At 37.3% G+C, this 25,803-nt stretch overlaps 1 protein-coding gene across 1 annotated transcript in view; it reads right to left on the bottom strand.

Annotated features, from left to right (window-relative positions):
- The window catches only part of PTPRQ (protein tyrosine phosphatase receptor type Q), a 139,421-nt gene that overhangs the window by 10,852 nt on the left and 102,766 nt on the right, over positions 1 to 25,803 (bottom strand). The window contains exons 49-57 of the mRNA XM_069858203.1: positions 25,117 to 25,339; positions 24,607 to 24,680; positions 20,136 to 20,235; positions 19,250 to 19,378; positions 17,987 to 18,031; positions 9,039 to 9,065; positions 8,317 to 8,398; positions 3,523 to 3,613; positions 2,051 to 2,127 (exon numbers count right to left, since the gene is read on the bottom strand). Coding sequence (XP_069714304.1) covers positions 2,051 to 2,127; positions 3,523 to 3,613; positions 8,317 to 8,398; positions 9,039 to 9,065; positions 17,987 to 18,031; positions 19,250 to 19,378; positions 20,136 to 20,235; positions 24,607 to 24,680; positions 25,117 to 25,339 — 848 coding nt within the window. The remainder of the gene's footprint in view (positions 1 to 2,050; positions 2,128 to 3,522; positions 3,614 to 8,316; positions 8,399 to 9,038; positions 9,066 to 17,986; positions 18,032 to 19,249; positions 19,379 to 20,135; positions 20,236 to 24,606; positions 24,681 to 25,116; positions 25,340 to 25,803) is intronic.

The following is a 25,803-nucleotide window of genomic DNA, read 5'->3' as shown; positions in this document are numbered from 1 at the left end:
GCTCCCTGTTGGAATTATAGCGCTATAATTCACAGCTGCCTGTTACTTACTCCCTTACTCCATCTATAATGTATGGAACAGGTGGCAGTGAGAAACTATGTTAATCCTTTCTAGTTTATGAGTGAGGTGAGAAACTATAATTCAGGGATGCAAAGCTCACAATTCAGTTATTGAATTTTCTTGTTTAATGAATGAAAATAAAAGTAGCAGCCAAGTTCCCAGTTGTTAAAACTAGATACAACCCTCTCTTTCCCTCTCCTCACATGTATGCACATACACCTAGATGAATAGGTACGTAAATACACACAACACATATTGTAAATTTACAGCTATATGCATTTATATATTTATGCATCCACAAATATGAAAGATGAGAGCATAGAAAGGGCAAAGCTTTAGCCCTAAGAAATGATAGCAACATAGTTGTCCGTTTGCTGATGAACAGTGACCTCAAGTAAGATGCCTGCATGCATTAAAGACATGCAAAACCTCAGCAGGGAACACTCTCAGCAGTTGGGTTTTGCTGCAGCTTTTGGAAGCTGCTGTTAGTGTTCTCTGCCTAAGCCTGTGCATGTCAGTTAGTAACAGGAAGGGTGAAAACTAGGTCGTGCTCCAAGCTGTCTGGTCTCCTTCTTGGTGGTTCAGTGTATGCACATATATATATATATATATAATCATAGGATCGCTAGGGTGGAAAAGACCTTTGAGATCACTGAGTCCAGCCATATCTGTCAACTACGAAATCATATCCCTAAGCACTTCATCTACCCATTTTGTAAACACCTCCAGGGACAGTGACTCAACCACCTCCCTGGGCAGCCTGTTCCAGTGCCTGATAAACATTTTGGTGAAGAAATTTTCCCTAATGTCTAATCTGAACCTCCCCTGGCACAACTTGAGGCCATTCCCTCTTGTCCTATCACCTGTCATTTGGGAGAAGAGACCAGCACCCACACTGCTACAACCTCCTTTCAGGAAGGTGTAGACAGTGATAAGGTCCACCCTCAGCCTCCTCTTTTCTAGGCTAAACAATCTCAGCTCCCTCAGCTGTTCCTCACAGGGCTTGTTCTCCAGCCCCTTGTCCAGCTTCGTTGCCCTTCTCTGGACACACTCCAGGATCTCAATGTATTTCTTGTAGTGAGGGGCCCAAAACTGAACACCTTATCAAGTGGCATGGTTCTTTCTATCTGCTGTCAGAACTAGGACTTTCCATAAAAAGGGAACAGTTTTTTCTAATGAGAAAGGAAGATGGTCTCAATTTTATTGCTTACTCTTTGTGAATGTCTCTTAGTTAACTGGAAATAACCATTTCTACTTGCCACTGCCATCAGTTTAGACTACAGTCTGCATGTCTTGCTATGTGTTTTAATAATGCTTAGGGCAAACGAGGTCTTGACATCATGACAGACTACCAGCCACTGTTACAACAATTTAAATACATAAGTCACAATTTGAGCTTCAGTGGGACAAAAATGAGATAAAATTATAAATTATAGATGAAGAATTTACTGAGAAAACAATTAGAAAATGGAAGGTTTAGGAAGAAAGCTGAAGATGAGATAATATTGGTTTCTTCTTCAAGAAGCCCACTTGCATATTCCTTCTTCACAAAATAATAAGAGGCGTACCAATCCCACTCACCAAAATTATTAGCCATTCCTATGAAACTTTTCAGTTCAGTTATTGTTACACTGTCCTGTTCATATGCAATTCCTCCAGCTCCTGAACCAAGAGACCTGTTGAAATGGTTGACCTCAGTGGGATTTTCACTATTGTCTTTAATGATGATGGTATGAGACAATTTATAGAAAGTAATTTGTTGGACAGTTTTGATTATTACTGAAAATTTCACTTAGCAATGAAAATGGTATATTTTATATTTTTAAACACTCTTGTTCAATGCCATAGGAGTCACTTGAGCAATGCCATGGCAACAGTAGCTGTAGTGCATGAAAGAATAATTTGAATCATCTTCTTGCAAGCTATTTTTTAGACTCTCTCTTCTACTAGAAACCAAATATGTTAAAAATGTGAGAGACTTTCTACTTACAGACACATAGCTGGCATTAATGTAGTCAGATCCAGGAATACCAGCATCAGGCATAAGCTTCACTCTGTTGTTGTTATCTGTCATGGAAATAAATTCTTGTTAACTAAAAGATTTGTTCAAAAAATAGACACATGTTACAAGTATTCCTAGAGTGCTAATAAGTAAAAAATAGTGTTATTGTTTATAATCTAGCAATATTTGACACAGTAGAACTCTAATTACAAAGAGAATTTAGCCATTTTCCATTATGTATGGTCATCCTTTGATGTTCCAGACAATTTCACTGTAGTACTTTTTAATTAAATGATGAAACATGCCAAACTCTCCAATTCAATGCATATATGGGAGGATCCTCTGCCTAAAGGTAGCCCGTGTTCTTCAAGCACAGACAACCTCTGTATGAATCAAACAGAAGGGTCAGGGGGTCTGACAGTCTTTCCTATGTACTTGCTGCCCAGGTCACAGACTTGAGCCAGATCCTGGCACTTTTACAGACTTTCACTTCTTTTTACATAAGGTAAGCTCATTATTACAGAAAAAAAAAGAAATAAAAGTGATTCCAATTTGGGTCCACGGTATGTGTGCAGAAATGACAAAATCCAGGAAAGATGTCATATGTTAATAATTAAATGCTGAAATGAAACATTACAGATTTTGAAGTTTAGCCCTCAAATTAGTAAAAAATACCAAAATACACAGTTAAAGATTTATGAAACTCATCTGTTTATATTTCATGTGTGTCATAAATATGAATTTTTTTTAGTGACGGTATTTTAGAGTATGCTTTGAATGAGACAGTAGATAGCAGGAACAGCTGCTCTGAAAAGTTAATAGCACAGAATGTAGCATTATTAACCAAGGAATGCCATGCTCCCCATCTCACATCACAGCTAATGCCTAAAATAATAATGACATTTCTTGTCTTATTAACTGAAAAATGAAGCAGTGTTGAGTACAGAGAGACAGACTCCCATGTCCTGTGATAAAATCTAGCCTTGGCTTATAAGTTATCATACAGTAACTCTGATCTTCAGTGGAACCTTTGCAGCACATGCACACATATCCACACGAAAGCATACACAGGCTCCTGAAGTAGCTGAATGCACAAACATGTGGATTTTATATGTTTAAAAAAATTACTTCTCAATAAAAAGAGAAAAAAAACCGAGGAAGAATGTTAAAGATTTTGCTACATGGCTTGAATTACAAAGCTAAGAAACTATCGAGGCTACTGTTTCTTGCACCTGCATATTAAAGCTTGTGAGAGTAAGTTGAAAGCTACTTGCAAATAAAACTGTCCTCAAAAAAAACACAATGAAAAGACAGATTGCTTGAGAGAAAATTATTTCATAATGTGGATGTGATTGTACTGCCATTTAAAAGGCAGATCAAACAAAAATACAGTTACATTCCAAATATATACTGCACTACCAAAGGTAAAGAGCAAACCAGAGATCGGTAAACACACATACATGGCTTTATGTTTGGGAAACGATTCTTAGACTTGTTCCAAGGCAGATCAGCATCAGTTGAAGCAAGGTCTTCAAGAAACTTGGGAAGTTCCTGTGGAAGGATAAATGTTTGTAGACAAATCTTTGCATTTCACCTTCAGAGACTATAAATAATGACACAACACTCCAGTAAGAGGAAGTATTCTTTAGTTCTGCAGCACAGCGCATTTCTGGGAGCAGCTGGAACACAGTCAGCCCCAGTTACACCAGCAATGCAGCACCACAGACAGTGCTGTCAAGTTGAACAATTAAAGCTTACATGAACTTTCACCTTTACAAATCCAGATAAAGTCAGCCTATCACCTTTTGTAGTTCTTCTCTGTCTCTTCATGAATTCACATGCTTGCTTACCATGCCCTCCTGATACAGCCTTATTCTTGAATAATGCCTTTTCCTGACTCCTGTAGCTTGGAAAACTTCTTACCACAGCATGAGAACTGATGAGAATTTAATTAGGTTGAGACTGTTGGCAATTAGCTATTGTCCGTGGGACTGCTTGTGAAAGGAATGGGAAGAGTTATTTTGAGTTGTACTGCAGTTTCATAACTGGTCATTAGTTCTATTACTGAAAGGCAGGGCTGCGTAAATCATTCATATTGAGGAACTTATTTGAGGAGAGGGTTTGCGTACAGACATAGGTATAATTTCCAAAGCTGAGTTAAAGAGTGGAGACAACTTTGTAACTTGTTAATGGAGAAAACATATTGATGTGATGATCTCGTAGTGGTGATGAGAGAAGAGAAAACTTAGAAAAGCTCAAATTAAGCCAGAATTTCTAAGTTAATACATATGTTACCTGTAACAGATTTTCCCTTTGTTTGACAAATGTTATATGTAAAGCTAGTTCAATATCTGGCTTAGACATAAATAAGAAGACCTATCGCTTTTAATGAATACAATACAAAATTTTGCTGCTTATGCCAAGTAATCCCTTCAAATTTGTCTTTTAGTATTAACAGCTATTCTCTACATGGGATGCTTCCAAAAGTGATGCAGATAGCCCTACTATCATATTCAATATTCATTATTTTCAAGTGCTGTTTTCCCAGGTATTTGAGGCAGTTTGCCTTCTATAAACAAAATTTAATGGGAAACTATTAGAAAGATAATAAATAAATAGAGGTAATGAAAAATGGATAAAGCAGAAATGTTTTTTATTCCATGTTTTCCTTTAATTGCCAATTTGAATGCTTTGTCAGTCTTATTTGATGGGTTCAGATACTAAGAATAGTTTAATATGATAATTAGAAAAATGGGATAATTTAAAAACTAATAAATAACCTAATAAACCAAGTCAATAATTAATACAATCTAATGCCCTATTTTGTATAATGGATACTATCTGACACATAAATGATTATTTAACTGCAAGTGCTCTGAATAGGAGGGGAAAGATGGTTTCGTGACAAAAGCAAAGGATTTTCAGACAAAGAGACCTTGCTTTTCTTCCTATCTCTGACACATATTTCCTTAGGAGGAGAATTAGGGGAAGAGTTGAAAAGAACAAGCAGATGTTCATCTATCTTTGAAAATTAACAGAGAACTATATCCCATCCATACCACTCAAAATCTCTCTAAATATCTATGTTTTCTAGGGATGAAAAGTTTGTGACTGTGCCCCTTCTAAAAATAACGTTTCTGACTTAAAACCATCTTATAAAGAATGGCTGTCTTTACATTTATATCCATGAGTTAAAGAATTAAAAAAATGGCTAACAGTAGAGTGACTTCTGTGCATTCCTGTCAGAATTTGATAAGAACAGTAAAACACAGCTAAAGGTGGAGATGTTAAAATTTCCTTTATTCAGAAAGCTGAAACTGTCCCATAAAATTTCTGTCATTGAATTTTGCATGAAAGAAGAACATAGATGAATTGCCTATGGCATTTTGCAGATGTTCTGGGCTATGGGATCCCATATCATGTGCGTATCATGTGAACCTTAACTTGCCTCATTTGCCTCACTCCTCTGAGTCTTACTTTGCCAGTTAACCAGTATAGAAGTAGCACCATAGTACAGTGTTTTATAGCAGAGAGGAAACAGAGAAGCAGATTGTATTGGGTTTGTAATGATGCTTCCATATCTGAACAAGTGCCCCAAAACCTCATACCAATTCTCTGCATCAGTATGGATTTCAGTCTAACTTTCAGAACTGAGGAAAAAAATATTAGATTTCCAGATCCAATAAATGTTCATCACAGAAACCATACTTCTTTTCAGAATCCTAAAACTTTGAAATAATTAATCTATACTTTATTTACTGTAGGACTTTCATGGTACTGTGGTGACATTCGGAGCTATTTCACTGCCTTTATTCATGCACAGAATTTATCGTAAAATCCTTACAGATTTTTTTTTCTGTTTTGATAATTTGCCAGTTACTAGAAAAACTTGATTTCCCAAAGGCATCGAGAGATGCATGAATCATCTGGAAAGCTGGAAGTCTGAATATCAGTTAGGCAGTGCTCACCAGCAGTTACTGTGGTTCCCTATGGTTTCTTTAAACTTGTCTTTTCTGAACAGACACGGATCCAGACCCATTCCATAATCCCAATTTGCTTCTCATCATATTTACACGCATGCCACACTCACATATGGACTGAGATTGAACCCTGGAGATCTCCAGGCACAGCAGCTTGGTCAATCCAGCAAATTGGATGAAATGTCCCTGGATTCCAAGACTAATTGAAATGGAAAGAGTCAGATTTATGCTAGTGAAACTCCAAAACAGGTTTGTTTTCTATTAACTGCCTATTGTTGTTGATCCCTAGACTACTTAACCTACCAAAACTTATCTTGCAATTGTCCAGGAAGACTGCTGGCTGAAACAGTCCGAATTCAAAGCAGGGAATATACTACAAGTTTATTAGTGTAAATGATGATATTCTCATGGCTAGGTGCTGGTACACCTCAATTTACTATTACAGAGATGGGCAGATAGGAGTCCAAGCAGGCTCAGCACCGTGTTTTTAGTTCTATACTGAAGATATAATGATCCTGGGTTTATATCTTTACCTCATCTCTCCTACGCACAGTGTAGGAGCCTTGAGTCATTTATATGAAAATAAAGTATGAATATGGATGGAAATAATGCAGGTCACAATATCTACTATTTGTTGTGTGCATTGTCATTTCTGATGTAATTTCTAGTGCATTGTGAATCCTATTATTCATCTGATAAGAAGTACTACAGATACTATGGATAACTTCTTCATTCAGGGACTGGACCTACCCTGCAATTCAGCCTGACTTTGGACAAGTCATCTGGGAAGACATCATTACACTTAAGAACATGGAAGCTGAAGTTCAGAGAGAAAAAAAATGCAATGTATAAAGCTGTTGATTATATGATGACTATATAATTTAGTTGAATGAGGCCTCAGCCTCAGTATTTCTCTAAATTTTAAATGGATTGCCAAGATTTTCATCTGATAAAACTCTGTTGTGTAAGCTTAAGACATTACAATTCTGTAAGGCTTATCCAATGTGAGTCATACCTAAAGAAATTAATACTAGAAAATTTTCAGTGATTAATATAAATATGTGTAAATGTTTTTGCTAGTAAAACTTTTCATCTGATCAGTCATGCATAATATAACTGTAACCACTCTCATTCAAGTGAAAAAACACTTCTGCTCTTGGAGAAAAAAAAATTCTCCTTACTTTACTGCTCAGAGAATTTTATGGTGCTTTTTTTATTAGATCCAGACCAATTTAACCTAAGGAGCATTACAAAAAAGCTGTAGGAAATACCATTAATCTTTTCACACTTTTGTTGGTTTTCCCTCAGAGACTGAAATATTACAATCTAGCAGAAGAAAAGCCAATTGTTGGGTCTTCATTTCTGTTAATCCAACTGGTAAGAAATTCATGGTAAATCTACAAATCCAAAATAATAAAGCCACTGGAGACTGACAAATTATTTTTGTGAGGGCAAATGACTGTATGTGTTAAAAATTATGGTGATAAAGATTCTGAAATAACAAGAAGAGAAGGTATTGTTGAGAAAAAAAACGATAGCCATAAAAATCTTATTTAATGAAAATAGTGAAAACATTTGAGATTTAAATTTGAAAGTATATATGCATTATATTACATGTAATGTATATTTTGAAAGCTGGTCGCTTTTCAGAAAGAAAGATGGGTTTGCTGAGTTCATTTACTCACATAAGGAGATGGAGGATATTCACATGGAAACTATTCTGAGGAGCATGACAAGTAGACCTATTATTTGCAAAGGAGCGAAATACAAAGTGCCACACACAAAAATTTCCTTTCATAGGCCTCAGTGCAGAAAGTAAAAACATTTCTGAATTCCATGGCAGTATGACTGGGGCCTGAACATTTCAGAGGATGTGTCATTTCTAGTTTTGGCTTCATCATCACTCAGGAAAATGAACTTTTCCAAAGATGTTAAATATGTTAGAAACCTATTTCTAAATAAACTGTTCTCAGGTAAACTGCACATGCATTACTACGTATGTCAAAGCATAAATACTATGGTGTCATTGCAAAGACTGGAGTCTAAAGATGATCTTTTGCTGAAACTTAGGTGAATAATTCTGATCAGCTTGCAGTGTAGACTGCAGAATCCAAATCAGGGTATTATTACTTTCTAAACAATCAGCCTGGTAATTGGGTATTGATTATCAAGGCCAGAGTCCTTCACGGCCTTGCCAGCTTAAAATGGACATGAAATGTGACACATGAAACGACTGAAGGTCTTGCGATGTTGTGACAACTGCTAGCAACATACCGAAAATTCTTCCTGAAACTTTAGGTTGTTGTTTGTGCAAAGCTCTTCAACATGTTGTAGGAAGGATTTCTTGCTTATTGGCCTGAAAGTAAAGACAGAAGAATTAAGAACCTATAGGGAATTTCTCTGTCATTCTTCTTATTTGTATTGATTTGCAGTTCATTAATAATGTTTTTAAATTCAATAGAAGTTGATGCTTCTAGATAGAAAATTATAAACTGGTTACAGCATGCTTATTTGGTTTGTTTTCAGCTGCTTAAGACAGAAATATTTTCTCCCTCTGCTCCCTCCTTCACTAAATTTGTAACATTGCTAATATTAACATTAGTGTTGGGTAGGATTGTTTTTATAGGTAACAGCTTTCCAAGACAAGTCTTTGACATTAATGGAAATCTGTAAAGTTATCATTGCATTCTAAAGTACATAATACTTCTTTGTCGCACAGAAAACATTTTATACATTGCAAGGTTTTAGACATATAAAATATTGCAGTGACCTCATTCTCATAATGACATGGTTTTTAAACCCAGAGGAGTTTAAATATCCTTGTATTACTTCCCAAGCTAAAACACAGACATGCAGGCTTCACCCCAGAGAGAGAGAAAGCATTTCTCCAGTTACCATGCAATTAGTCATGCTTTTATGATTTATACTCAGTTTGTAGGGAACCACACATTGAGACTCACAGATGACCACAATATAAAAATCTTTAAACAACTTACTTGATGGATTTTCTATAACTAAGTAACCTGCAACAGAGATTTTTGTTAAATGGAGCAAGCTGAGAGATAACAAATATCATGCATGTTAATAGGTTTTAGATGAAACAGTCATGTAACTAAAATTCAGATTTATTTCTCTCATGGATTCAAATACAATTATAAGTCAAACATCTTGGTTGACTGTCTTGCTTAGTTTTTATCTCAGGTATGGGGAGATATGGATATGGTGGTTACAGTTTCTATCATTGTCTTCAGATCATTTTACAGTGCTCTGGGCTTATATGCCCCTGGGAAATCCATACTTCCAGCACACCACCTCATATGCATTGACAGACTTCATTTTACATGATGTACTCAATATCATTCATCTAAGGGCCATTTCAGAGCATAAAGATAAGATTTATCTGACTAAATACAGACAACAATTTCCAAGCTAGTAACTCTAGATTCCTTTTAAAATCAATGAAGAGAAATAGGTGTGATTTCATCTTATTTTAAGCAGATACCTAAGATAAGCCACGAATGATTCATGCTTTTGGTGTGCCTGTACAAAAACCAAAGAGCTATGGCTGTTTTTCTAAAGATTTTTAAAATGAGGGCCTGTTTTCATGCTCATTTTTTATTTGTTCTCTGCTCTTTCTGGTGCATGGTGATTTTAAAGACTGTACTACGTATTAAAGCTTAACTTGATACCACAGCAGGTTTTCTGAAGATGTTACATGAACATCTATACTCAGGGGACTTTCAGATGGCCTTGAAACTTGGTCTTCATCATCACCTCTGAATCTATTTTAAGAAAGTCTCAGCATTACAGATTTAGAAGCCAGATTTTGTGCAATCAGACGCACAAAGTTTAGCTAAAAGACCAAGCCAAAAAGTGTGAAGTAATACAGTTTAAAAGATAACTTGTTCCTTCAAAAAAGCTCCAAGTAAACCTTTTAAGCTTTTTTCTCTCCAAAAATCATCCACTCTTAAGTACAAATATTACAAAAACTATTCTATAATATAAATAAAAATGCCAGCCACTCTCATAATTTTAGTAGAAAAAACAATTTGCTTTAAAAATGCTTTGGTTTGTGAAGTTATTTTTAAATATTTAAATCTTAAATTAGATAATAAAATGAGATTAATACAATTTTTGAATCATTTATTATTAAGCATCAGGAAAGTTAATTTCAAAGTTACTAAAGATGCCTTTGTAGCTTATTCTTTGTTTTGATAGTTGTCTTCAAACAAAGCAAACTGGCTACAAAAGTCTTGGGTCAGTCTCGCTGGAGTAAAAAGAAGTGTAAAATTCACAGAAAAAGGCTCAAACTTGAAGTGCATACTAGGGCAACAGAAGGAGAGATTTAGACTGAGAAAGGAGGAAATAAGACAACACAGCATGCAACTCTACTTATTCAGAATGTTTAAACATCTAGCCAGCACTTCTTGTATCACTTATGTTGTTTGCATTGTGCAGCAGATGAAACTATTAATGACTTCTAGTAATGTTGATAGCATTGTACGGCTGAAGTTCTCTGAAGAAAAAGTATTCTTAATACCTGTTGCAAGGTACTGCACGCAAATATATTTGTCTTTCAGCAGAAAACAAACTTTTCTTAGGCTTTTTTTTCAGGCCAAAATTATAAGCAGTATCTGCAAAGAAATTACATTTGTTTTCCCTTTGAATTCACCTATTTTCACCATAAACAACTGAAAAAATAATCATCGCCCAGTTGACATCCCAGTAATTTTTTGAATACTGTTGATTTTCCTCCTCTTGAATTGATAGCAGTTAGAGGCTTACAGCACCTAATTTGCAATATGTGAATGCAGTTTGACACTAGGTAATAAAAATAGCATTTATGCTGTACATAAGCAACCTGGGTATGCCATTTAGTACTTCTGTGCTGAAGGCACACGAGTCCAACAGCAAAGGGCATAGGAGACAAGCAGCACCATTAACAGCAGCATACTCAACAATATTTCCTTTTTTTTACTTTCACTCAAAGCAGGAAAGTAAAGCACTGATATATCTCATTGGACTCGATGATTCGGTGGGTCTCTTCCAACCTGGTTATTCTATGATTCTATGATCTCAAGAAATGAACTAAACAGTGTGACATACATTGCTTTCTAGTTAATTCTTAATATTAATAATAGGTGATTTTTTTAAAGCACAATCATATACTATCTTTCACAAGCAGTAAACATTTTTAAAGAAGTAAGGCACCTATAGATTCACGTTAACCTGTTTGTGGGTATTTAAGTGAAGAATTAGATTTTTAGAACCACTGAACTCTCACACTTCTGCTGGTAGAAAGTGCACATTGCAGTGGCTTGGCAGCTCAGAAAATGAGATAATTGAATTGAAATGCTTGTAGGAGAACTAATGTCTAACCTGAATACTGGCAAAAATGTTGGCCTTACTGTGTAAGAATCTTCAGAAGGGGTGCATTTTGTATGCTCACTAAAGATTTACAGCTATACTCAGTTTCAGCATCCTCAGGATTCAAAAATTAATTTTTTCCAAGTCTTTTGACTTGGATTATATAATAAGAATAATAATTTTAGAGTATTTCATCAATGATCAAATACTTGTCTACCTGTGATCTTTTTCTCCATATTTCCCTTTTTTTTTAAATAAACATAGAAGTATAGATGTGACTAGATCTTGACGAACACAATTTAGAACCAAACCATGAAGTTGCAAATTTCCTTTATTCAGCTGGACAATTCCAGATTCCCACTTGTCTGACTTTGAAACTAAGAAAGAAAAACATTCTCTTAAGATAAAGAATGGTTTATTGCCTTAAATCTGATTTTCTTTTAAAACAGTATATTGTTTCATCTGTGGGATTTTTTGAAGTCTATCAAAAACCTGAATCCCACTCAGATTACTCATGATAGAGCTAGAAAGAAGCCATTTATTTGTGTTGGCAGTGGTAACTGAAGACCATATTGTCACACAGACTCGGCTTTCTCTCTGGGTCAATCATCTGAAATCCCCAGGGTATGAAAACTTTGTCCAAACAGAAAACAGCAGAAATGAGTATGTAGGCAAAAGGCTTAACTCATAAGCACCATTGACACTTCCTAGGACTAACAGAGGAACCAATTTTTAGCAAGTTAATTGAAAGCAATATGTGGCTTAACCCTTCCTAAATATTAAAGGCCTGAGGAAAGAGAACACATGGCCATTTCTTCCATTGTACCAGAACACATATATTCATGAATCTTGTATTTCTGGGATACAAAGCTCAGGAAATATTTGATAGTTGCATATTAAAAGGAAACTTGTTGAAGAAAAAGGCAAGGAAGGAGCCATGCCTAGCCTCACTCAAAGAAAGAAGAAATAGTCTAGTCTAGAGAAAGTAATGTGCGTGCAGAAGTGTTACCTGGAATATAAGCACTTCCTGAATGCACAATATATAGGAAAGGTGAGATAAGGCAGTAATTTTATATACAATACTTTTCCATAAACAGTTCTAACTACCTGATATTTGCAAGGGTTACAGTGTCTGTAATTCAGAAAAAATTCTTCTGATTCTGTGCCACATTTTCTTGACAAGTCTCACGTAGAATGAAACAAAAGCATCAAAGCATCCACCACAAGGTGCAACTTCTTAAGGAAAGAGTTTAGGAAGCAGGGACCTACATGGCTTTATCCTTGCTGCAGAAACCACTGCAAAAGTAGGATGCCAGAGAAGTTGTCTCTAGTTGATCACCTCGAACTGGAAACAATTACCTATCTCTTGCCAAACCAGGAGCAACCCAAAAATTTAGTGACAGAATCTATTCACAGCAGATGAATGTCTGTTTTAACATGTGACTTACCAAACCCAATGGACATGGTACATAAAGTAAGTGATGAGAGGCCATCCTTTGTTTGTCAACAGAGAAGGCCTTGTGGGAGGTGTGACGGTTGGAGGATGCCTGGGGCAAAGTGATCATGAGATGGTAGTATTCTCAGTTCTAGGTAAGGTGAGGAGTGGGTTTAGCAGAATGGCCACCTTAAACTTCGAGAGGGCAGACTTTGGACTGTTCAGAAGGCTGGTTGACAAAGTCCCATGGGAGACAGTCCTTAAGGGCAAGGGAGGCCAAGAGGGCTGGGTGCTCCTCAAGAAGGAAATCCTGGCAGTGCAGGAGCAAGCCATCCCCATGTGCTGGAAAATGAGCCATTGGAATTAAAAAACCAGCTTGGTTTAGCAGAGAGATCTGTGTGGACATCAAAAAGAAGAGGAATGTCTATAAGCTTTAGAAGAAGGGGCAGGCGTCTTGGGAGGACTACAGGGATGAAGTGAGATCATGCAGAGGAAAAATCAGGAAGGCTAAAGCCCAACTAGAGCTCAGACTGGCCAATTCTGTGAAAGATAATAAAAAATCTTTCTACAAATACATCAGTGGTAAAAGGAGGATCAGGGAAAATATTCACTCTTTATTTGATACAAAGGGAACAACTGTGATAAAGGATGAGGACAAGCCTGAGGTACTTACTGCCTTCTTTGCTTCAGTCTTTAATAGTAAGGAAAGTTGTTCCCTGTGTGTACATCCCCAGGAGCTAGAGGAGCAGAACAAAGCTCCCATAACCCAAGAGGAGGTGGTTAGAGACTTGCTTGGCCAATAAGACACTTACAAATCTATGGGGCTGGATGGCATCCACTGGAGAGTATTGAGGTAGGTGGTGAATGTGCTCGCCAAACTCCTTTCTATCCTCTACCAGCAGTCCTGGCTGACTGGGGAAGTTCCACTGGACTGGAGGCTGGCTGATGTTATATTGATCTACAAGAAGGGTTGGAGGGAGCACCCAGGAAACTACAGGCCAGTCAGTCTGACCTCAGTGCTGAGAAAGGTCAGCAGGTGCTCTTGAGTGCTATCATGAAGCACATGCAAGAGAACCAGATGATCAGGCCCAGTCAACAGGGTTTCACAAAAGGCAGGTCTTGCCAAACTAATCTAGGTGACCTGCTCACTGGATGAAGGAAAGGCTGTGGATGTATCTTCTTGGACTTTAGTAAAGCCTTTGACACAGTTTCTCACAGCATTCTCCTTCAGAAGCTGGCTGCCAGTGGCCTGGACAGGCGCACACTCTCCTGGGTGGAAAACTGGTTGGATGGCCGGGCCCAGAAAGTGGTGCTAAATGGAGTTAACTCCAGCTGGAGGCCAGTGACAAGTGGGGTTCCCCAGGGCTCAGTGCCGGGTCCAAGTCCTATTCAGTGTCTTTATCAGTGACCTGGATGAAGGCATCGAGTTCACCCTTAGCAAGTTTGCGGATGACACTAAGCTGGGTGGAAGTGTGGATCTGCTGGAGGGTCAGAAGGCTCTGCAAAGGGATCTGAACAGGCTGGACTGCTGGACTGAGACCAATGGCATGAGGTTTAAGAAGGCCAGGTGCCGGGTCCTGCACTTGGGGCACAACAACCCTATGCAGTGCTACAGACTAGGAGAAGTCTGTCTAGAAAGCTGCCTGGAGGAGAGGGACCTAGGGGTGTTGGTTGACAGCCGACTGAACATGAGCCAGCAGTGTGCCCAGGTGGCCAAGAAGGCCAATGGCATCTTGGCTTGTGTCAGGAATGGCGTGACCAGCAGGTCCAGAGAGGTTATTCTCCCTCTGTACTCGGCACTGGTGAGACCGCACCTTGAATCCTGTGTTCTGTTCTGGGCCCCTCACCACAAGGAGGATGTTGAGGCTCTGGAGTGAGTCCAGAGAAAAGCAACGAAGCTGGTGAAGGGGCTTCAGAACAATTCTCATAAGGAATTGCTGAGAGAGCTGGGGTTGTTTATCCTGGAGAAGAGGAGGCTGAGGGGAGACCTCATTGCTCTCTGCAACTGCCTGAAAGGAGGCTGTAGAGAGGAGGGATCTGGTCTCTTCTCCCAAGTGGCAGGTGATAGGACAAGAGGAAACGGCCTCAAGCTCCACCAGGGGAGATTTAGGCTGGACATTAGGAAAAAATATTTCACAGAAAGGGTCATTGGGCACTGGAACAGGCTGCCCAGGGAGGTAGTTGAGTCATTTTCCCTGGAGGTGTTTAAGGCACGGGTGGACGAGGTGCTAAGGGGCATGATTTAGTGTTTGATGATGAATGGTTGGACTCAATGATCTGGTGGGTCTCTTCCAACCTGGTTATTCTATGATTCTATGATTCTATGATTCTATGATTCTATGATTCTATGATTCTATGACAAGAGGGAATGGCCTCAAGCTCCGTCAGGGGAGGTTCAGACTGGATATCAGGAAAAAAATTTTCACAGAAAGGGTCATCAGGCACTGGCAGAGGCTGCCCAGGGAGGGGGTTGAGTCACCGTCCCTGAAGGTATTTAAAAGAGGGGTAGATGAAGTTCTTAGGGACATGGTTTAGTGATTGATAGGAATGGTTGTACTGGATGATCCAAGAGGTCTTTTCCAGTCTGGTGGTTCTATGATTCTATATGTCTATTCAGTGTGCTTAATGAAAAAATGTTTAAGCCAGTTTAGACTGATGGGCTAAATGTGTTTATAACAAGAGTTTCTTTTTTCTGTTGTTGCCTGTCCCATACCACCTCCACCATCCCAAATATCAATGTGCGTCTCAAACACTCGAAGTTAGCATTTCGGATTCATAAGGCAGCTCTCATTTTTCACAGAATTCAGAAGGACTTGAAAATGAATTTCATTAATTAATTGCCTAACAAAGACCTTCTGAGAGATGGTGTGTATATATTTGAGTTAGTATTAGTAATTTTCAGACATAGAAACTTTTCAAGTAAATTTCTTTCTGATGACCATTATGTTAAAAAATTACTACAGGGAACTGGGATTTGCCATGAATTTCCTGATTTGAAACAAATGTTGACCCCAAAAGAGTTCCAAATTGACAAAATGAGATAATTTGTACTTTTAAATTTGATGGGTTTTCTACTTAAACTGACTTTTGTGATGTAAAATAATTAATACTAAAAAAAGTTATAAAAATGTGTAATAAGCTGTTTTGATTAACCCGTAGAGAACACTAGCTGAGTTTTGGTTCATTGAGCTTTATAGTGAACAGCTCTTTGAATTTTTCATCTGCTAAGAATGACAAAAAATATTTCCAATCATATTCCTAGGGAACAGAAAAAAACTTTTTCTACTTCTTTTATGAGAACATGTGATACCAGCTGCACAAATTTTCTGAGAATATGAGACAAATCATAGGCCACAATCTACTAAGTATGAGAGAATGTCTAAAAAGACAATATATGAGAGAATGTCTAAAAAGACAATATATGAGAGACAGTCAGAAAGGCTCTCATAGAGCAAGGTAGAGTATCTTGATGCTGTCGATGAACTGTCAGCTGCAAGTCCATTCCCTTATCAATTTATTGTAGCTGACATGATAAATAATCTACTGGCTGAGGAATGACAAAGCACTTGGTTTTGTAAGCATCTCCTTCAAATAAGCATTGAATTGGATGATTAGTAGGTACAAAAAATCTATCGTGCTCTTTTACCACCTAAGATTTTCACACAAACTCCCCATCATCTTTTCAGGGTAGGAAGTATACTTGGTTGGACCAGATTTCAGCTGATTTACTGCAATCCAAGAAACACAACAAGCCAGCCTGGGAGAAGAGTCTGCCTACCTATGTTTCCCTCATACAATTAAACTGAAACCAGCATTCTGCAACACAGCAAGCTTTACAAACACAGCTGAGGTAGCTGACTAAATGCAGCCAATGCATGGCAGTAGGCTATGCAGATGCAGTGATGCACAGTTCCATTCTGAATGCATGGTAAATTTGTGAAAGTTATACTGTAGTTATCATCATGTAATATGATAACTTGCTAACACGTCACTGCTTCAACCACAGAATCACAGAATCACAGAATAACCACAAATCATTATAAGGACAACATAAGAACTGGGACTGTGATCTCTATATAGCTATTCCCCAAAGACAACAGATACAAAAGTTCTTTCGTGGTGTAACTGTGGAAGTCTGAAAGCAGACAGTAAAAAGTTTTGAGAAGATAAAGGATATCCTGCCCCTCATTACTATGTTTGTGTTACCTAGTAGGGTCCCACAGTAAATTTACCAACTTCCAGTTGAAAATATGGAAGAATCATGTCCTGAGGAACTCTTAGTTAGTGCCTGCACTTCGAACAATTTGTTGTAATGTCCAACAAAGGACCTGGACAAGGAGCCTGCTGTAGCTTCAGTGCAACTACTGTTTGCAGAACAATAATCTAAAATTTAACAGCTACATCATATACCTTACAAGAATTGCAGAAGGGAGTCTTTGCTTTTAGCCATCAAGTGAGTGGGGAAGGAGGAAAGAGAAAATTACAGATGGAAGGACATGACAAATTGTGAACCAAAATGTGAGACTGACTCGTTAAATAAGGGTGATGTAAATAAAACTGCTGAAGCACAGTTCAGGAAAGGCCTTGCTGTGCGTCAATGAAGTGTGTGTAAGTATGAAATACTATAGTTTGCAATTACCCTGTAAAGTTTGTCCAAATTCAAAGCACACATAATTTAGACAGAAAAGAGGCAGAATAGTATACTGCAAACTGATAAAGGATTTCACAGTGTGGATATGTTGTTGAGACTGTAGCGGCGTAGTACATAACAGCTAGAGCGCAAGTAAAAAGCACAGTTCAGGAAAAAAGAGAACTTCTCTTGAGTATATACATTCTACCTGCCAAAGGAAAGAAACAGTGTGTTTCTTATGTCCCATTTGCTTCAAAGAAAGGTTGTACATATCAGTGCTATATTGGCATAATGTGTTATAATTTCTATGTGGAACTGTTGTAAGTTAACATTAGGGACTAAAAATAAACAAGATTTCACGATGACAAATATTCCTGCTTGGCATTAGTATAGTTGCAAAGATTGATGTTTCATTTCAATTAGCTATCTCACTCAATATATTATGGTAGCACACAGGTTTAGAAAACAGAATGGAAAACACGCCATGTTACTTCAGTAATATGAAAACTTACTGGATGACAAATATCTCCTTGCGTCTAAAGAAAAATGAAGAGTATCTGGAAGTAAAATCCATTAACACTTTAGTATATGAACAAAATTAGAACTATTCTTATTCAGCTAACAGTTTGGAAACGAAGCCTTTTTGAAGATCCATCTAGATCATTTACACAGGTCACAGTTATTACAATGCACCGGCAACGGTTCTGTCTTTAGAGAACGTTTTCCAGTGTTGTTAGAAGGTATTAAACAACACTATCTGAATGACATCTGCCCCACACAGAACATACCACATCCATTATGTCGATGATTTCCAGATGATTGATAGTATGTATTCCCATCTGTTACAAGCAGCCGTTCCTGTGTACACTATTTTGAACAGGTTTGTACATACAATCAACTCTGTGCCACACCAAGCATACACACACTAAAATAAAACAGGTCAACAGCTACAACCTTTCATCTTCCAGCTATTCCTAGTATGCAACAGTAGGATGCCTGACTGCTAGGGCAACACTGTTTTAGGCTTCTTATCTTTAAGGAGTCTGCCTACCACAGTGTTCCTTCCATCTGTGACATAGCAGGGAAAATTCAGGCAGGTAAAAAAGATTCACCAAACATTTCTAACTTTGTTTGATATCATATATTCTTGAGTATCATCATTATACTAATTTGGAGAATAATAGAGCAGTTTTCCTTGTAATAAACATCTGTGACAAGATTCTTTGTCAGACAGAACATAGGAATAGCCTGGAATTGCTGCATACACCTTAAAGGAGCAGATGTCAGGATAGCCAATGTGCTGAGCTCCACAGAAACCCAGATGTTATGCAAATCCCTTTGTGAAAAAAAATGCTTTCTAAATGTCAATTAAAACAATGACAGATTTGCTCTTGAATTAGTAGACTGGGATGGCTGGGAGTTTAACTTTTTCAAAATGCTTATACAGGTTTGGAGTCTACAGAAAACACTGTGCCATCAAAAAAACCTCAGAAATTCTGCATGTTTAGAAATATGTAGCTTTTTTTTTTTTGCTAACTCAATTAAACAGTGATTTGCTTTTAGATCTTTATCATGTTGTAAAAAGAGCTGAAGATTAAGTGATTTTCTAAAAGTTAGTGAAAAGTGTCTCAAGGATGGAGGTCATTCTTTGAAAGAGGATCTCAGTGACCTGTGTAAATAAGAACACCACAAACACTTCCAAACAAGCAAAGGTCAGAATGGGGTCATGGCTACAACCCCTTTGGACTACTGTTTTGCCTAAGGAGTACACTTACCGTGTAAATCTCTCATCCTTCAGTTCCAGGTCTGCCACTGTGATCAACTGATCCAGTTTAAACTTAGTGTCAATAATTTCAGCATCTCGCGGGGAGTATGTGCCTCCTTCTTTTTGCTTCTGCCGAATCCTAACCAGAAAATAATAGTGAAAAATAAATATATTAAAGTTTTAAGGATATATATGTCAGCATTATGATTTGGCAGGCTGAAACCGAAAAACATTTGCTGGAAATCTTTCCTTGTCCTTTATCCTGCTCTCCCCTCTAACAGAAGCAATTTAGTCAAATTTGGTAGTTATACCACCTAAATTTCATATGGAAAGAATCTAGCCTATAAATTCTTCTAGTTTTCCTACATAAATTCTTTGTCAACAGCTGAATTATGCAGCTGAGGAAGAACAGAACTTTTGATGAATGAGCAAACACTGCCTATGCAGTTTAATTCACAGTTTACTAGCAGTAGATTTCCCTTTCACATGTCAAACTTTAATGTATTTAACTGATAAATTTATTAGCAAAATAGAAAACAGAATTTAGATTACTCAAATCAAGCCATGAACAGGGTTAGCCATCACACTAACTTCATCACACTAACAGCTGACACTGATCTGTATCCTCAAGTCAATAGAGAAATGGGTCTGAAAGGGAAAGATAGGATACTGTTCTGATCTACCCTCTGGAAAATCTATTTTTCCTCCTTTATTTATGGAGGTTAACCTCACTAGACTAAAGCATTTGTGAGTCCCTCCCTAAATTTCTACATTAAAAAAAAATGTAATACGTTTTGAAATGATAGATTAAGTCTGTCTCTAGGATGCTTCAACCCCTCTTCAAAACATTTTTGAGTGCTTGCAAACATGACATGGTTAGGATACATAAATCTCACCTTGCAAAAGCATAAACTGCAGCAACTAATAGAACAATTGAGAGTATACACAAAGTAACAGCAAGAATAACTTCCACTGATCTTCCTGATGGCCCTTCACCTGCAACAGAAAGTGGAAATCTAATATTTCATAGATTCATTACAATTTTTACCCTTCAAGAAGGATGAAATCAAGGAGTAATGAGACACAGACACTTTTCTGTCTTTACAACTGCATTTGTTTCGTGTCAGTTGAAGAGCTCAGGAAAGAAAAATATATCAAAACCAGAAACAATTTAGATAAAAGTTCCTAAGGATTAGCCTAGCAAGCGCTAATCAATGTAATCTATAATGCTAATGATATATGTTTACAGCTATACATGGAGCCATCCCCTACTGCTTTTCATTTTTACCTTCTTAGCAGGTTAAGGTAGGTCTACACTGCAGTAACATCAGTCTGAATACTGGCCTGAGCTGAGCTCTTGTTTATGCCTCTGAGCAGCCAAGAACAGACACGCAGCTCTAGCAGCTTGGAGCAATCATACTCCAGAAGTGAAAAATGAAGATTAAGATCTCTAAAGGTATGAGGCTTGCAGCCACCACTGACAAGCACAAAATAAAGATACTTTTTTGGAGATACTTTCCTCAAGGTGCTGAAGGAACCTACCTAGTGATTTGATCTGAACTTTCTGGATTAATTTGCCTCACTGACCATTAATTCGTCCTCTTCATTTATATGGGAATTGATGATATTGCTAGGAATAACCACCAGCAGGTCAAAAGTAGTCATTAAGGCCTTTAAGACAAAAAAGTAAAGGTGCTGGTCAGTCCTTACAGGTGGGAAGGAAGGCTCATTCAAAAACTGATAAACTGTTTAAATTAGAAGTTTCTAGACCTCTTTTTGAGCCTCTTTGGTGCTAAATTTCTGAGAGTAATTTAATTTCTCACCCTTCCTGGTAAGCGAAAATAAGAAAAGTCAGGGATTACTACTGCTGGTATTGTTTACCTCTGCTGACATTCACCTTGACTCACTGATCTACTGCAGAAAACCTAGCTCCTGTGCAGCCCCCAGGAAGAACAGAAAAATGTATTGTTTCCTGCAATATGGAATTGAGACTTCCTACTCAAGAGACAACATCCTCCCAAGAACACATTGCAAAACACTAAAGTCCCGTCTTTGTTTCTCTCAAAAGACTCTGATTTTTAGATTAGAGAGTATATCACAGATGATTTGGACTGCATGTACATTGCAAAACATGATTAACATTCAAAATGATCCTGATTTAGGCGAAGAAATCATCTTAAAACAGTAGGATAAAATTTTGTAAGATCAAGGACATAGTTCTACATGTAGGCAGGAATAATCAGCTACAATAATACAGCATAGTAAACAGTAGGTCAGGTAGAAATTTATCAGAAGTAAGTATGAGACTATTGTAGACCAAAATCAACATAAATAATCTATATCATGCCTGTGTGAAAGGACAGACAACAGAATTAATCATAGTTTACAAAGCACCTGAAATAATTCTTTCACTGGACTAGTAAAATTTCATGTGCAACACTGGACACTATAAAGTAAGAAAAATTTAGGCCAGGGAAAGACAACAGAAAAGAAAAGCAAGTATATAAAAAATGTTGCAAGGAGAAAAGGAATTAGAAAGTTCCTGTCATTCACTGATCTCTGTGATAAGGCACAAATGTTAGGAACCTCTACAACGGTTCCAGTGGAGCCAATGTTAAACACTACAGTTAACATCAGCCCAAACATTGTAGATGTTATTAAACAAAATGATGCTGGCAGAATACACAAGAAGAATAAAAAAACTCCATGTTCTCCTACTTCTTTGCAATACAGAAGGACTACATGCATCTGTAGAGATGCGCAAGGGAAAGGTGGTAAAACACAAGACATCTTGTTGCATAATTCTGAGGTGCTGCAACTCTGTACATTGAGGATAACAAGCTGCAATAATGGAATAATATAAGGTAGGTTTCTATGGAAAAGGAAGTGTCAGTAAAAGCCATCTTATCTTTCATCTCATCAACTTTGTATTTCACATGGAAGAAGCCTACACTTAGGACTACCAGTTGCCTCACAATGACTTGCTGAACTAGCTATCAGAGTTTATGAAAAGGTTATTAGAAGTTTAAACACTATTTTTCACACATCTTAATTATCTCATGGAAAAATCCTGACCTTTCATTGTAGTATGGATGCTACTTTTGCAATGTCAGTCATGGGTTATGAGGAAGAAACTCCACTTCTCCAGCTCAAGAGGAGAGTTGTGATACTCCAAGAATGATTGAGAGGGAGCACCATATTAAAATGTTTCCTTTACTATAATTTAAAAATCATTATTGCAGCTGTGTATTCCAATAATTTCTGCATCAGCGTTCCTCCCTAGAAAAATTCCTGTTATTTAACAAGAGCACCTGATGATTGTCATAGAGAACTCTCCCATAGGTTTTCCATATGTTTTTCTGCTTCAAACATACTTAACATGCAGTACTAAATTGCACAGATACAAGGTTAGCCTTCTGGTTTTCCAGATCAAAGACCTACCTATTCTATAAGCGGACTTGTAAACGAAAATAATGTAGGCTTCTCCGAACTACCACGAATACCTCTGTCAAAATTCAAAGTAGTGTTTTATGTACTAAAGGAAACTGTAATGTTGGAAGCCCACAAATTTCAGTGTTGTTGCAATTCTTATTTCAGGTAGCACACATTTCTTCCAAAAAATTGTTGCTACAAGTGGAATAGAAATAATTGGTCACAGAGATACCTAACATCTGCTGATCTTTCTGTGATGTTTTCTGGGTTATGCTTCTAGAGCAAGTTTGAAGTTCATATAACCAAAGTATCTTCTATAAGGAAACATTTGTGCAAAGTTCCTCAGGTTATGGGTCTCAAAAGAAAATGCGTCCAAAAAAATCTAACTTCCTCTATTCACTTAACATGCTGTATCTTCAAAGCCACCCAACTGCAGGACCTGCATCACTTGTGATGTATCAGTTTGATGGTAAGAAAGCATAGAAACAACTTTTAATCATCTGTTCTACTTAAATACTATTTCTTGTTGGATAGGCTTTAACAATAATTTAGAAGTTAAGGCCAGACAAGAGTTTGCTGTAGTGCCTATTTTAAAAGCTGTACTTGATGTTAAACTTTAGCACAGGGGGCACTGCGTGGGTATAAGGAGACATGGATACCTGAGGAATTTATCAGGTCCATTTTTTTTTCCCCTATTATACTTTATTCAGCATACAAACAGATATTACTTCTTCATCATCTATCCCAAAGGAGAATGTGTCACAAGTTTTCAGTAACAGTACAGAAGTGAATGAATTATGCTATCTGCCTGGACTAAAGTGGGATTTCTTTAAGCATTGCAGACTTATCTGTTACAAAGGGGAAAGTTGCCCAGAGGACTGGTTAGACTTAGATTACTTTCCAGTAGACTTGTTTTCCCAGATAGGACACACAGCCTTTCCCTTTTTGGACAAACTATTTGCTTTATTGTCTTAGAACTTTTAAACCCAGAACATACAACGACAACTTTTGTGTTGCACTTTCCAAAACATCCAGGGCTAGAGAAACAGTGCCAGAGCCTTTCAGAATATTCAGGTAGTGAATTAGCATTTCGGGATCTTCAGTATCAGATCATGTAACAAATTTCTAACATGGATTAGATGAATAAGGGAGCTCATATCACAGAAGATGAATGCCAAATGAAAAATATGTGCCCACTAAAATTCTTCTGGGTACTCATCCAGTTGTCTTGGGATCCCTTTTCAGAAAGTCAGGGCTAATGCTTAGCTAAGTAAGTTTTGACTTACCAATATATTAAAATAACTCACAGATCTTATTGCGATCTGCTACGAGAATCTTCATTCCCAGTTTTAGGGGTAGATGAACACTGCCGTGGAGGAATTTGTGCTGGCTTTGAGACCCCATCACAGCTGGCATATTGACCAGTGACGACAGAACCAGATGGGTTCTTTTAAACGATATAAATTTATTAATTAATATTGATCTTTGTCTCTATCTAAAGGATGAAGGGCTAAAGGGTCGTGTCCTCAGATGAGATGTCACTAGAGGCAATGATCTGCAGTCAAGACGTTTCCTTTACAAGGCTCACTGGAATAGGTCTACATCCATCACAGAGGTAAACTGCACAAACAGTAAAGCTTCTGGCAGTTCACCAAGCAAGATGAGCTATCCTGGTAAAATGGTATTTTACCTCTAGTAATGAACTTTACAATAGCGCTTCTTAATTCAGCAGTCTGGGCTGAGGTAAGACCGCCTGACAACTTCAAAAGGACATACAAGGGGACAGATATTTTTCCTCAGCCATCTTGGTTAAGCTAGGGCCAACAAAAACAGAGATGATTTACTTCAGGGAAACTACTCTACTAAAAAGAAACACGAAATTGTCTAGATTCTTTAGAAATAGAGAAGTATTTTAGTAAATGACACTCTTCTTACCTAACGTTTTTACAGGGTCAGAATAGTCAGAATCTGTAAACTGTCCTTTAACGTTAGTTGCTCTGAACTTAAATCTGTGAAATAAGACAAAGAAAACTAATGATATTAAAGTTTTTGTGCATTTTCTGATATATTATTCCACTTAGAAACTAAAAACTATTTTTCAGTTTTAGTATATATAAATTGGAATCATTATTTTCCTGCTAAAGTGATGTTACAACAAACATAAAGGAATCAGTGTCAGTATCTTAAACATAGAACCAAACTGTATAAATTATTTATCTTGAATTTGACCTTATTTAATTTAGGAAACCAGTAAGTATAATGTTACCTGTAAAAAAAAAAAATGTCACCCTATTTAAGCTCAGCCAAAAAAAATAAATTTAGAAATACATGAAGATCTTTTCAATCTCCACTTCTCATAATTTAGCTATGTGTTTTACATGTTTGTGTAAATTTATATTTCACAGAAATCTTTCTTTTGGACAAACATAGAAACAATGTACTTACAGGTACTGCTTTCTTGGCTTCAGTGGGCCATTACATATTTTGTCTTGACTGCCTGTTATCATACATGTACTATCAGCACCTATGATATATATGTCCTCTTTGCCGCTCAGATCTTCTTTTCCTTCTATACATGGTGGGTTTGGAAAGCCTTCATTTGTAAAATATGGCCTTGGTCTGTTGAAGTAGGCATCATACCACATAGTAACGTTCCCATCATGCTGAGCTATTGTTGAGAAAAGAAATCAGAAATAGCATACATTCTACTCGGACTATAATTAAAGATGTTAAATAGGATATTATTTTTTTAAAGAGCTTAACATGCTATTGTTGTCTTTTACACTAAATCTACAACTGCTTTTGCACTTCAGCCAAACTTCCTTATTATCCACGCTACCTGTATTTTGCTGACTTAGAGTAAGTCAGTTGAATCACAGCTAGAAAATCTCAGCGGCAAAACCACGCATAAGCTCTGCCTGCACAGGATACCACTTGTGTAAGCCAGTTGACTTTGAAATTGAGCACAACAGTAAAAAGTGTTTACTCTAAAGAGAGTAAAGACTGTTTCATAAATGAAATTCCTAGATTTCTCTAAGTGGACAGTACTAAACAACTCAGGAGAAAAATCTTCAAAATGCTGCCTAACATGGTGTTTGCATATCTATCAGTTCAAGGGAATTTTCACAGAAA

This window comes from Phaenicophaeus curvirostris, chromosome 1 (genome assembly GCF_032191515.1).
Source record: "Phaenicophaeus curvirostris isolate KB17595 chromosome 1, BPBGC_Pcur_1.0, whole genome shotgun sequence".
Lineage (NCBI taxonomy): Eukaryota > Metazoa > Chordata > Aves > Cuculiformes > Cuculidae > Phaenicophaeus > Phaenicophaeus curvirostris.
This window is presented reverse-complemented; position numbering and strand designations above follow the sequence as displayed.